At 36.1% G+C, this 15,306-nt stretch overlaps 1 protein-coding gene across 1 annotated transcript in view; it reads left to right on the forward strand.

Annotated features, from left to right (window-relative positions):
- The first annotated feature begins 1,260 nt into the window (after positions 1 to 1,260).
- LOC149782950 (b(0,+)-type amino acid transporter 1-like) overlaps positions 1,261 to 15,306 on the forward strand; it is a 51,371-nt gene continuing 37,325 nt past the window's right edge. Inside the window, exons 1-6 of the mRNA XM_089935187.1 lie at positions 1,261 to 1,444; positions 2,174 to 2,275; positions 2,955 to 3,194; positions 8,521 to 8,646; positions 11,480 to 11,579; positions 13,773 to 13,817. Coding sequence (XP_089791313.1) covers positions 1,261 to 1,444; positions 2,174 to 2,275; positions 2,955 to 3,194; positions 8,521 to 8,646; positions 11,480 to 11,579; positions 13,773 to 13,817 — 797 coding nt within the window. The remainder of the gene's footprint in view (positions 1,445 to 2,173; positions 2,276 to 2,954; positions 3,195 to 8,520; positions 8,647 to 11,479; positions 11,580 to 13,772; positions 13,818 to 15,306) is intronic.

Consider the following 15,306-nt stretch of genomic DNA (forward strand, 5'->3'; position numbering starts at 1 on the left):
TACAGTTCTAACGAAGTGTGTAGCGACATCAGGAAATTTCTAATTCATGATTTTCTTGGAAATTTATATTTTCTGCCCTGGAAATATGACAAGTTTTGCTATCAATAGTGATACGTTCCATGGAAATCTGTTTGTGGAATAGCATGTGGACTGATTGTGGGTGTTCGAAATAGTTAGAAGAAACTGGTTTGACATAACACATTTCTGGTTTTTGCCAGCTTTGCAGTAACACTTGAGAGATTTTGGTTATGTGTGGCCAGTAATGTGTATTGCCTGTTTTTCTGGATCTCTGTCAAATAGCTCGACGTGTGTGTATGTGTGTGTGTGTGTGTGTGCGTGTCTGTGCGTGCGTGCGTGCGTGTGTGTGTGTGTGTGTGTGTGTGTGTGTGTGTGTGTGTGTGTGTGTGTGAAAATGAAAATGTTTTGTATGGTGTTATCAAAGATAGAGAGACTTTAAGTTATTTTGAGTTAATTTCTTTCGTCATGTATCTGTTGTTGCTGTTTTTGTTGTTGAAATTTTAAACAATTCCGTCAGGCAAAGCAGACAACAGCAAGGGTTTTTTGTAGTTCCTAGCGCGAGGACGCCATGACGGAGACGACAGGTTTGAGATAACCAGACTGAGATAGGAAATGTAAAGTGAGCAAAACAGGTAGATTTCTCTGTCGCAATCTTTACGGAAAAAAATGAGTAAAGAACCATGCCTAACGACACACCACGTCAGCCAACCCAAGTTAATCTGATGGTAAGATTCGAACCTGAGCCGTTTCAGTTGCAAGTCAGTCACCCTAACCTTTGAGCCACCGTGATCAACTTGTGCCGATTTGTTTTTCTCATTTTTAACGGGAATTGTGTGTGCTGATTTTGTCTTCACCGTACTTTCCGTTTTCATAAAATTTCTTACCATTGGAACCCAGTCTATATGATGTTGTTACTATCATTACTAGTAGTAGTAGCAGTAGTAGTTGTTATTGTTGCATTGTTACCGTTGTCGTCATTATTATTATTATTAGTAGTAGTAGTAGTAGTAGTATTGTTGTTGTTATTATTAGTAGTAATAGTATTAGTATTATTATCATCATTATTATCATTATTATTATTATTGTTATTATTGTTATTATTGTTATTGTTGTTGTTATTATTATCATCATCATCATCATCATCATCATTATTATTATTATTATTATTATTATTATTATTATTATTATTATTATTATTAAAGTTCATTTATATTTATACTCTCATTAGTGAAGAAAACGCATATGGATAGACTTTTCATTTCTTTTCTTTTTCTCTCCCGTCGAATCAAAACAGACAGTCCAAATTCTACACGCAAAAGAAAACAAGATGGCGACCCTGAAGTTGCAATCGTGCAGGAAAAGATTCAGATGGAGAAATCAGTAGGGCTTATCGGTGGGATTTCGATCATTGTTGGGACAGTCATTGGTAAATCTAACAACTCTCTCTCTCTCTCTCTCTCTCTCTCTCTCTCTGTCTCTCTCTCTCTCTCTCTCTCTCTCTCTCTCTCTCTCTCTGAAAACTCTCACAGTGAAATTAATGTTATTGTGAAGGTAAAAATAGTGCATCTTGATTGGTTAAAGGGTACAAGTCTAGATCATATATCTATACTACTGTAAGGTATTCTGCATGCGACATAAATTGGAATACATTTCTAATGGTATGTTTGTTTTGCATGCCTGTTTAATTTCCTAGTGAAATTGTATTTAAAAAATTCTAAATTCTAGTCTTTCTCTCTCTCTTTCTGTTACCTCGTCAAGTCAATCCAAACGTTTCACCAACCATATTATTATACTTAATAATTAAGAATTCAAACAGGCCTGATATGATCCTGTCTTCCGAAATATCTCAAATATTTTCCTCCTCTATCCGTGGAGCAGACTTTCATTCACAGACAGCAAAGAACCCTTGAAAAATCACCGTATGTGCATGAAAAACCATTTATCTTTGCAAATATCGAGACTGGGGATCAAACCATGGACGGCAGAGAGGTACAAATTAATACATCATGGATTCGCTATTTAGGTCCGAGCATGTTTTCACATATCTTAGTGGTGAAATGCTTAATTTACATTTTATTCGTCTGTCTCTTTTTCTATTTTTTCAAAAGTTGTGAGTATACGTTTTGAATGCATTTCTTAATATTAAATTATATAGGTTCAGGGATCTTCATATCCCCGAAGGGAGTCTTGGAGAAAACAGGGTCTGTGGGACTCAGTTTGATTGTATGGACAGTAAGCGGTGTTCTAGCCCTCATGGGTAAGTTGACCTAAATTTAATTCCTTCCTTCCTTTCTACCTTTCGACTTTCTTCCTTCATTTATTTTCCTTCCTTTTCTCCTGATGTCAGTCAGTAATAATGAAGAGACTTTTTACATGAAGTTGATTTAAGCAGAGTTTCCTGACATTGGCGTGGCGAGTTGTGATTAAAATGTTTTAGTTACGGAGGTTAAACAGTAATATGCTTTCGAATAAATGTTTATCTTTTTAATCCGATACGTTCACGCCAATAATGTCACTTGCAAATCAGTCTGTTACACTGCTCCGTCTGCTTGTACTCTTTAAAACGGACTTATTAAATTTTGTTCACGGTGTCAAGACTATCCACCTGATTTTTACTGACTGGAAATGAATGAGATTTTCTACATACATGTGTATGTGTTACAGAAGATGTCGTTATTCAGTGACCATAAAGATCAATCTTATAGTTTATGCTTTCTATTTTATCCCCAAAATTATTATTCATAGTTTTATCAAAAGTTTCACGCTATAAAATTTGAATTTAAAATGAACGCATCATCTTTAAAGCAAAGATAAAAGTTAACTTAAATGGCTATATATAAATTGTAGAGCTGAGTGAAATCTTTACAAGAACAGTTTTATAAAAGATTAAAATATGCAGTGATGTAGCCAAACTTTGCGTCTTTTTCACATTTTAGGTGCACTTTGTTACGCTGAGCTCGGAACGTTGATACGAAAATCAGGTGGTGAATATATTTACATCAAGACAGCTTTTGGTGATATTCCCGCCTTTATGTTCGCCTGGACATCGGTTATCGTCATTCGGACGTCCTCTATAGCCATCATTTGTCTGACGTTTGCCGAATATATGGGCACTTTCTTTCCTTTCTGCGGGCCTGCTGTTATCCCTACCAAGCTAGTAGCTGCTGCAATAATAGGTAAAGGAAATGTAAGAATGTAAAATATACTATCTTTGTGTAGTCCTACATTCTCCCAGCTGCCTCTAGCAAAATGCATTAGCGAGCTATTTACACCTGGGAATTTTTACACAAATCACGATATTCTAACTTTATTTTCTGATAATGCTATGCTAATATGTTCTAGAATTTTTATAATTTGCTTTTATACAAAAGAAATAATGGCGCAGTCGACAAGAGTATGTTATGTATGTCTATCTGTTCATTTTCATTATTGTAGATTGTAGGGATCACTAAGTAATAACACGTTAAATACTAATTTTCGTTATAGTTAGGAGTTTGTATTTTAAGATGAGAGCGTTTTAGTAAACACATTACATAGTTTCAGGATATAAGAAAACATGTTGATGAGATGAATTCAGGTAGTTTGTTTTTCTTGAAAAACCAAACTGACTTAATTTATGACTGGCTAGCTGCTAAAGTACCTAACCTTGTTGAAAAAGTTAGAGTGATTTCGAAATTAGTATTCGACCTACATTCCGCTTCTGAAACTGCGTCTTAGTTTTTATACAACTTTTTATACTTAACTGAAAATTAGTTATTCCTAGTATAGGCATTAGTTTTAGTGGAGTCATATAGTTGTGTTCAATTCAGTTGTGTGAATTAATTTATTTGTTTCAATTATTCGTTGGAATTACAAAGTGCTCAGACTTTAGGCTTTAGTAGCTCTTTTGGAATTATTTTAATTCATTTAAAGACATTTGGATTATATCATTGCAAGATATCGAGAATATTGACATATCAGCACAATCAATTGGACTTTTCGGAAAATCACTGGAACTCGTTTGGAATACTCGATACTGTTAAAATTATTTAGGATTTTATTCACCATGCCGTAAGTTATTTTTAATTTTTCACTTTCTATTTTAGGTAAATAAATTATTTGTTCAATTTTTCACAGCTAGATGGTTTTCGCTCTTTTCTGCTACCTTGTTTAAGACCAAAGAATCGTAATAAGTCCTATTAGTATTCCTATCGGTACTTTGTATTTTTCTTCCAATTATTTCCGTACATATTTAGGAGCAAGACAACAAAGAAAATGGTATAATGGAATATTCTTTCTTTAATTAAACTGTCAAACCAAAGGCAGAAACATGTTTAAAATATTGCATTGGGTACATTTCATGCCTGTCTAAATTCCACATTTTAGATTTTTCGCAAAACCTATCGTTCATATTGCATAATAAACACTGGTATGTCTTAATATTAGATAAATCCTACACAAAATTATGATTTCTGTATTTATTTACCTAGCGGGGCGGGGGGGGGGGGGGCTTTCTCGATGCATTTCAGTGATAAATAATCATCCGCTATTTTATTTTAGTTCTATAAAGGAACTAAGAGTGACTTTTTAAAACATGCTTTGTTAACACAGATGACTTTTAAGTACCACTTTTAAAATCCTTATTCGCTTCCGACATGTAGTTATCATACATCAGTAGTATTATTATGGGGCTTTTGGATTTCTCTTTCTACTATATGTTAAAGCCTTCTATACCCCATGACTTTACCATTAAATTACAAGCAAGTGGATGATTTAAGTAAGCATACATAAACCCTTAGTGAGCACACACACACACACACACACACACACACACACACCGTGATGAGTCTCATGTAAAGTTACCATACTGGGCCAACATACTGCCTACCACTGTGATTATTGATCGTACTGTTTTCTCTGTAAAAGAATATGCTTCGGAGAGAATATTTTCCATGTGTGAGACTATTGACTGTAGCTTTATTTCGATACAATACGTTGTGTTAGAATATAATGAGTATAATATATTTGGTACAGATAGTTTGAGAATATATTATATTAAACAATTATAGTAGTGTATATTATATAAATGGCGAAAACTTCATAAATTGATGTATATAGTATTTTGAAGAAAATAAATTATGAATATACACAATTCTGGAATTTTGCTACTATTAGCAATGTAATATTTATAATGCTTCAGAAAGTTTTAATCGCTAATTCTCTTAAATGCATCATACAAGTTTGACAAAGATGTCCAAAAGATGTTTGAGTTTTCAAATACTTAGCCTGAAACTCTTCATAAATTAATCGACTTAGGAATAATCTTAAAAAACAACAAATTAGACTTGGCCTAACTTATGAGAAAACACATGAGAAGTCATGTTTGATAATGACAACAATTACGTATGAAATGTTTTCTGAACAACCGCCGTTAAACTCACTTGTGACAACATTTGATATTGTTCATGAAAATATTATGTCGCTGACGCTAAGTAGACGGCGGTATACACTGACACGACTCACTTTTGATGCACCTTACAACCGATGATATATAATTGGACATGGCTGGACCAATTTTAGGAAATAAGTTTGACACCGGAAGTTTCGAAAGATCATATACTGTTTAACAACACCAAGAAAAAGTTGTGGCAAGTTTAAAGATGAAAGACTAATAGAAGAATATGTGGGACCGGGTGATTAAATGTGGTAGATTGTGGTAGGAGCCTCCAGTTCCATCGATGGATTCGGTAAGAAAATCATGAAAGCAAAAGGAGTTTTCCAGGAACATCTTGCATAAGATTTCAAACTATGAGAGGGCTGTGGATTACTCGCGAGAGCAACGCAAGTTCTCACATAAAACAAATCTGATACGGTCAAGCACCGAATGAACGTGTTTAGTTGCACCAAGGTGAGATGGTCGCCGCGTAACACAAAGTGTTGAATATTTCCTGGTGGAATCACCACTTATGTGCACAGAATCAACGCAATTGTCAATCAACGTACGATTGACGTCCTAGCAAGTCCGCTGGCGCATTGATATATTAGTGCATTGAAAGCGATTGGCGGTAGTTTTGTATTCGATGGAATGGCTTATTATTCTTCTCGCACAAACGCTCTTGTAGGAAGCTTTGCTGCTTGTGGTTGGAGCGCAGAGCGGTCAGCAGTAGCCAAATGATAACGTGTAGGTTGTACTTGAATATCGATCATGTCTGAAATTTTAAGTACATCAATGAGCCATACGGAGTCAGCAGCACTAAGTTTTCTGCCTTCGGGCTACCCTGGTACATACAGATACCTAATAAAGTTGTTTCCAAGTGAGTCTAACGGCGGTTGTTCAGAAAACATTTCATACGTAATTGTGACAGTCTTCTGCCGAATCGATTCAGCTGTTTTAACTGAATTTAATGCAGCCAAGCAAAAGTTATGCAAGTCCGAGGTGACACAAATACAAAACACTGATGGAATATCTCCATTCACTGCGACCATTCGAGCTTCGTTAGTTATTGCAGCTCCTTTGGTTGTAATGGCGTCTGTGTTAAGGGTAGTCGGAACAGCATCCGGAATGGCTTTTAAAAGGGCAATTGTGAGCCCACAGGCCAAGATCTTCGACTACCCGGTACAACTCGCAAAAGGCAACGCGTCCATTAACCATTATTGATTTACTGATGATGGTAAAGTTGGTCACGCTTTTCCTTGGTGCTTTTACAGTGGAATGAACTTGCATCAATGACTCCCAATGCATGAGAAACCGGTATCGTTAACCTGAATTTGACAACAAGACCTGAGACTGACTGGGTTACATACACGGTGACACCCAATCATCTTTTGCATTTTGACTCGTATGGGCTTGCACCACAATTTTAAGTTTCTGATTATTTAACCCGAGGCAGTCAAAAGAATTCTACCACTTTTTTTTATTCAACTCTACCGTTACGAAACTCGGCTGTACGGGCCACTATTTGGACATCTTGTTATTGAAGCATTGTGTGCACTTGAGTGTTCATCGGCACCGCAAGGGCTTGTTGATTTTACGTTGTCACGTAGAACGTAGGCTTAAGATATGAAATATATGTTATTAACTTTTACGAACGTAACTCATCCAGACTCGGCACTATTGTTGAACTATGCAGGTTTGTCATCAAAGCGGATTTGGATGAGTTTACCTGCCGATAAGTTAGTGACGATCATCCTGGCGAGCCTGTGACAACTACATATCAAATCTGGAAAATTTGAAACGTCCAACGAGAGAACATTCAATAATATTATTCTGAGGCTAAAATCAGCGAAATCGGGTAATCAAAAACTCTGGTATGTTGAATGCGCTTATCAAAGAATATATTGATACTGCCAAATACTAACACGAAGTAATAAACAGATGTAACGGTCGCCAAGGTGATATTAACCATACCCTGACCAATATTTTGGTGTGGCTGAAATTATCACTGCGACAACTGTTATAAGCACACCAAACATAATTATTGTTGGAGCAATATCAATAGCAACCGGTGTGACAAGTGGCACTAGTAAAATCATCTCGATACCATTTCATTCAGAATTGCCAGTCCATTCGGACCGCTCCGGTGGCCTAGTGGTTAGAGCGTCCGCCTAGGATACGGGAGGTCGTGGGTTCGATCCCCGGCAGAGTCATACTAAAAACTTACCCCCAAAAAAGTGGTACTAACAGCTGCGTCGCTTGGCGCTCAGCATTAGGAGGTTAGTGTTAGGACTGGTCGGCCTTGTGTCAGAATAATGTGACTGGGTGGGACATCATGTTACATGTCTGCGGCATGATGCCCCCGTGCTTATACATCACTATAAACTGTCACACTGCAGACGTCGTAGATGATTTTACCAGTGCCACTTGTCACACAGGTTACTATTGATATTGCTCACTACGGGATGATGTATAGTTGCTTAAATCATACAAGTGCGTGTACGTTATAAATCCAAATCACACACACACACACCAGTCTTTTCGGAACTTCTCGCGGTAGCACAAAGTAGACTCAGTACGATTAATAAACTGAAGTAATGATAATATAATTAGCATGGATGAGTTTCAAATGGAGCTAGTAGAAATAGAAAACCAACGGTGACTTCGTGCACAGGTAAGAAACCGATGAGGTAATTAATTTACAGGCAGTGAAAATCGGTTAAGTGTCTACGTGTTTGCCAGTGCACGCTGATCAATCTGTCAACATGTTTTGCCAGTGCATTTGCTTCATTTAAGGCTCACTACGGGTTGATGTATATTTGCTTAAATCATACAAGTGCGTGATTTAAAGGTAAAATCAGTAACGGCCTAAGCAAACGCGAACCAAATAGGTCCAATCGGTTTAAGGCCGGCCCATGTGTAAAGTCATGGGGTAAAGAGTAATACTACTTACACATTAGGCATACTTAGGGTACATAACATCCGTAAAATTATTCAAAGAAATGGACACCAAAAGGTAAAACAATAACAGAGTAAATTTGGTTCAAAGATTTGACTGAAATAACAATTATTTCTACAATTCATTTCAGTGACCCTGATGGTTATAAATTGTTACAGCACTTCACTGGCCGCCAAGACGCAGATTTTTTTCACTGGAGCAAAGCTGCTAGCTCTGGCCATCATAGTTGTGGGGGGTATCGTCAGATTATGCCAAGGTGGGTAAATTATCTACCTCGGCTTGTTTTGTCTTTGTTTGTTTGAGGGCGTGTTTTGCTTTGTAGTGTTTGTTTTTTCTTCTCAAATTCGATATAAGTGGAAATATAAATTCGAAAACATTGACGTGAATGTAAATCAAGCACTCATTATGATTGACTTAATGAAGGACGCAGTGCAATGCTATTAACACTTTATACTGTTGTGCATTACGCTACAGATAGTTGTAGGTCTTGTGAGGCGCACACAAGGATACATATCAGACCTTATTTGCTCGTATATACACACAACTGCAAACAGAGTCAGGGTCTGCTATATTCACTTGAAATCGTAAGTGATAGTCTGATCTGATTTATTTTAAATTGCTGCAATTAAATCTTTCTTCTCAAAACATCTCAGATATTTGAAAAGATGGCAATTCGTGGGATGATTAACACCTTGATTTTTGTACAGTACTGCTAATTTTGTTATCGATTTTTACAATATATGGCTTCTCTTCCTTAACGGAGAACAAAGTTAAAGATTGTATACATAATTGGCATGGTCACCACGATGCATAAAAAGTGGTGATTAATGCATGTATAGTACTTGTGTAATAATACAATATTTGCACTTCGCTGGTGAAATACTTCTTTATATCTACTCAAACAGAACCTAGATTTTCTTTATATTATATAATTTTTCAAGGGAAAGTCTGTAGATTTGCATTATGTATCAATGCAATTAACAGCTACATTGCTTCCTCAACAAAACGAAGTTCTGAATTTTACAGTAATATTAGGACAGTAGTGCTTTAGAAATTTAACTTGTACAAAGCATGCTTCACATTGTTTTTTTTCCTCAAAATAATGACTGTATTTGTATGAAGAGGAAGATATTTTTATTTTTGTTAAAACATTTCATGCGCGGATTGATATTGTTGAGGTGGGGTAATTAGAAACATAACGGAGCGGCGACGTCAGAGCGTAACATCTTTAAACACAGACGTTAAATGTTTTTTAGTTTATTAGAAAGGATTTCTGTTCTTCATTTTCTTTATTTCTACGGGCAAACGTAAATATTTGCCAGGCTTGCAGTTTGTCTCTGTAGCAAACACTGTATCCAATTTCGTTATCCCTTAATTTCGGTTTGCAATCAAGACGAATCAACGTCCGATTTATCCATAGTTTTCAAACAAGTGATACGAGTAACAATTGCTACTTGAAAAAATATTATTTCTACCTTATATACTCGCTTATAAGTCGAGTTCGACTGCAAATTGCATAGACCCAAATCTACCGTCACTTAATGCGCCGGCTGTTCTAAATCTGTGCAGTTTGTTTTGGAATAATCAGTAGAACAAACAACTTAGACCTGATCTGCATGCGCATTATGGTACGGCAAATCTGGATCTTTATTGTTTGCAGTTTGATTCGACTTATAAGCGATATGTCCCAGTGCTAGACATCACTATAAACTGCCACACTGCAGACAGTGTTGCGATATGACTGAACATTTATTAAAGCTACGTTAAAATCAAAATCGCACACACACAGAGACACACAATTTGATCAATTGATATGCACATAATATTTTTTATATATATGGAGTAATATTTTCGCGTACAAGAATTGAAAGGTATAGCGTGTGAGCCAGAACAAATTGAACATTGAAAATTGTTTGCTCTTCTTTCTATCAAGACACAGGGGCCCCGAGTGGCCGAGTGGTCTAAAGCGCTCTTCGTTATGGATCACTGCCATGTCACTTCTGTCTGCGTTGGGTTCTAGTCTCGGATTCGGCCAATGTGGGTATGTGAGAAGCTTGCCAGTAGCTTCTCGAGTGTCGGTGGTTCTTTCCGGGGATTTCCCGGGTTCTTCCTCCACCATTAATACTGGCCGCCAAGTATAGACTATCCTGTGCTGAAAAGTGGCGTTAAACCTACAACAACAATAACTATCAAGACACTTTTCACTCAAAATAAAAACTGCTTGATAAACAGAATCTCAGATGGGTAATAACATATTATTGAACATAAGAAACTCTTTGCATATTGTCCAGTTTTTGTTTTCTAAGGCTTACAAATGCTGAAAATTATTAAATTCGTGTCAAAAATTTGGTGTTAAATCATTTTATTTAATGCTATTCTGTGATAATTCACTTAAGTCATTTACGTGAAATAATTCAACTACCGAGTCGATAACAATTTAGCGTGAGATTTACTTAAAGTCATATGTTGCCGTGTGGAAAAACGACTGCCTCGAGTCAAAGCCGATTCCAGATCAAATCCAACAAGGCGCAAATATTTTTTTTGTATTTTTTTTTTAATGATATTTTATCTTGAATATGGCAGGAGAATTGTGTAACTGTTTACATTTTCTATGTGAATAATCACAAAACACAGAAGAACAAAAACGGTAAACTGCGAAATTCAGTAAGAAATCTACTACTTCAATCTGTTATACAGACTCGTACACAGTACGTTTTAGCTTAAAATATAAATCAGATTTGCTTGTTATCGAGTGAATAACGGATATATTTCATCGCGTGGGTGAAAAACATGAAAAACGTAAGCATTTTCACCCACTCGAAAAAATATATACGTTGTTCGCTCGTTGCAAGTAGTATACACTTGGATATGTTCTATTGACATGGTTCACTTGATGCATGATCTTTCTTCGCGTCTCATGGTTGTGACGTCACTGACTTTATGTGACTCCATAACGTTAAGTTCTAAGCGTCATGCAGCTGAAATGACATTTTGTACAACTCTGAAACTGCATGTTTACTTCATCTTAGATATTTTATCATGTATAACATATAAGAAAACGTTATAAGGAAATGTTCAATACATTTCAGGGCATATTGCTGAGCTTACGGATAGTTTCAAGGGAACATCAAGTTCTGCATCCAGCATTGCTTTAGCATTCTACGACGCTTTGTGGGCTTACGATGGATGGTATCAATAGTCATTTAATACATACGCTGTTAAGATAAAGGGGAACGAACTGCAAATGACAAACCGATTTGATTTAATGTAAAATATGCAGAAAAGTCGGAATTCGTTGCAGCTTTGCTTTTGTCACCCAATCACATTATCCGGACACTAACCTCTTAACACTGAGCACCTCGCGACGCAGCTGTAGTACAATTTGTATGTCTTTGGTATGACTCAGCCGGGGTTCGAACCCGCGATTTTCCGCATCCGAGGCGGACGCTCTATCCACTTAAGCCACAGGAGCGGTCCGTCAAAAAATATCCATCGTTGTGATTTTTGTTGCCCAGACTATCGAAGCGAAAGTTTGAAATGAAAGGGCCATAATTTTAAAACTGCTCGTTGGATTTAAATAAAAGTTTGCTATACATTTCCATTACCTATTTGGACCTCTCCGGTGGCCTAGTGGCTAGAGCGTCCGCCTCGAATACGTTAAGTCGGGGTTTGAACCCGGCCGAATCATGCCAAAGATTTCTAAAAATGGTACTATTAGCTGCCTCGCTTGGCGCTCAGCATTACGAGGTTAGTGTTAGTACTCGTCGGCCTGATGTCAGATGTTGTGACTGAGTCTGCGGCATGGTCCTCCTGTCCTAGACATCAATATAAATGTCCACACTGCAGACATCGTAGCGATATGACTGAAAAATTGTTAAAGCTACATTAAAAATCCAACACACACACACACACACACACACACACACACACACACACACACACACACACACACACAACCTATTTATTTAAGCCGGCATGATAATAACATTTTTATACCCATAGTTGTATTGCATTTAGCACAATTTGTTTAGTAAGCTATTTAATATAAGCGACTTTCAAATGCATACAGGCGATATCTCCCATAACAATCAATACATTTTGCTTTAGTTTTAGAATCCGTTGTGCATCCGTTGTTTTCCTTGGACAGTTTAGCCTTTGGGTAGCATAACATATGTTTCGGATGGATAATTTATCATATATCCTGAAAACAAGGGCAACTATATATATGTTTTATAATTTGTGAAACAGATTTCCCTGAAATGCAAAATATTTTTATCCAAAAGTATCGTATTTATGCCGACGATATCCATAATGGTCAAGCATCTTTCCGGTAGGTGAAATATTCGGTAAGCTACGTCATATCCACGTGATTTTATTTACATTATAAACTCATAAATTTCAAATTTACTTAAAATTAAGTTCATAATATAGGAACAAAAGTCTTAGCTTTTGTTATAACAAGATTTTGTCTGACGACGAAAATTCGCCTCTGTTGATATGGTATCTACAGTTAGATAAACTTACAGTGATGCATACCATGACGTCGTAACTTGAAGGAGACAATATCGAGCTCTGATTGGTTAATATCGGGATAATATCGACTTGGGATTGGTTAATCCCGGGACAATATAGGTGATACAATTATCGCTCGCGAGACTGAAGAAATGAAAATCCTATAACTTTTTCCCCTAACAGAAAGAAGCTTCCCTTTACCGAAAGAAACTTAACTTTTCGTTCCTTTCATTTGACATAGATGGATTGGAGAGTAGCAGGTAAATGAAGATAATTTTATTTGTATTTTATTTGATTGACTTTGTTTCAGCTATATGTGTCAGTAATTGGCTTTTTTTATATTACATTAATTTGTTTTAAGTCACACACCTAGACCAAATACAATTTCTGTCACATTTTTCGACAATAACTTAGTTGTTTAAAATCTAGTCGAAAATATCCCGTAAAGCATTCCTACACACTGTGAGATGCTATTGCCGGTTTTGCAAAAGTCGCATAAATGCAATCATGCGCGAATCCCCCCCCCCCCCCCGCATTTTTCATTTGTTCCAACCATTTGTAACATTTGTATTTGATATATGTATGAAAGTATCTAAGATCTATTCTGTGTTTTGTAGCCTTAAAATCCTGTATTTATCATAAGGTTGCCACTCTTACAAACCTGAACACATCAAATGTTATGAAGTACAATGAAAAATGTGATTTATCATTACATATAGTTAACATATTAATTACAACATAAAGAAACGTGAAAGAACATCTAACAGTATAAAAAAGACTCTAAAAAGAACAACTAAACATCACTCAGTTCAAAAAATTGATCATTTGTTGCGAACATTAAACTTATGGCTGAGATTCTTTCCATTTTAGGAACAACTTGAACTACATCACGGAAGAACTGCAAGACCCTAAAAAGTAAGTTCTATACACTTTACAAGACCCGTCCGAATTGGTAATAAAAGATTCCATTATAATTGCTATTTTCATTGCATTTCAGAACTGGTTCACCATTGTATATATAGAAAGTTCAACTGTATATACAGAAAGGATGATTATACTGAAATTGAAAAAATTAGCTACTCGGCGTCTATTGTAAATTTAAATGGTCTGGGTTAAGGCTGGTCTTATGATCTCATCTTCAGCGGATGGTTTATGTTATCAACCTAACTGGGTAATATTCAGCAGGGGTAAACGCGTATACGTTCTTGACAGGGGCAGCGTGTGTGTCAGGGGGTGGGGTAGCGCGGGATGGGCAATTACCACCAGAAGCCACGCCATTTTCTGTCTAGACCACATCTCTCTCTCTCTCTCTCTCTCTCTCTCTCTCTCTCTCTCTCTCTCATCCACTATTTTTGTGATTCTATGTATTGAAATGCATTTCTTTTTTGTCTTAAAATCTTCAGAAAATGGAGGAATAAAAGAATATCATCATCATCATCATCATCATCGTCGTCGTCGTCGTCTCTCTCTCTCTCTCTCTCTCTCTCTCTCTCTGACGATTATGCTCAACTCAAGAATACAGACCGTTCATTCCATCTTCAAAATCGCAAAGGCCTACTTTGCCAACATTTCTCTAAAGGTGATGGGCGACAGAGAACGTCGTCGTTGCTTTATATCTGGATTGTGTCTGGAATGATTTGATCGTTTGATGACGGTAGAGTATCCAAGTTTGATTTGAATATCTATCTATATTTAAATTAAAGTGATGTTCGCTCACCAGGAGCATGTATCACTGATTAGTTCACGCATAACGTGATTTTTAATTACTCCTGAGGAAAGGAAGAAGTGACACTTTCCCCAGGCTTTAATGTGTTCACAGAACACTTATTAATTGGGCTATGATTTGAACATGCTCTCGCATTCTCTATATGTAGAAGCCAAAGGATGTTTTCCTTCAGGTCCGCGTCACTCATTAAGAAAAAGTTTCTATAATGTCTGTGTAATAAACTTGGGGACATTTTCATTCACGTCCATGTGGCTTTTATTTTAATTATTTTTATTCTCTCTATATTATTTTGTATTTTATTTTACTATACTTAAAACTAGTACTTTTTATTTTTTAATTTCTCTTAGATCTTGTTTGTAAATGTTTATTTTTGTTTGTATTTTGAATTTGTATATTAAGTTGTCAACATTTTGTTGAAAACTTTCACTTCTGTGTTTTACAATTTTGTATAAACTCAAAATTATTCTAATGTCATTGTTTAAATTTTGTTGCACATATTTTGTTTGCATTTTTAAAAACTGTATACGAATTTTTATTTTGTATAAAAAGTTTAACATTTGTTTGAAGAAGAAGAAAAAATTATTTTACAACTGGGTCTTTTGTCAAATTTTTTTAATTTTTATTTTTACTTGTTAATTAGTTTCCTTAATTTACTTTTAAGATTTTTTCATATTTTAC

This window comes from Sinohyriopsis cumingii, chromosome 15 (genome assembly GCF_028554795.1).
Source record: "Sinohyriopsis cumingii isolate HCF-2022 chromosome 15, ASM2855479v2, whole genome shotgun sequence".
Lineage (NCBI taxonomy): Eukaryota > Metazoa > Mollusca > Bivalvia > Unionida > Unionidae > Sinohyriopsis > Sinohyriopsis cumingii.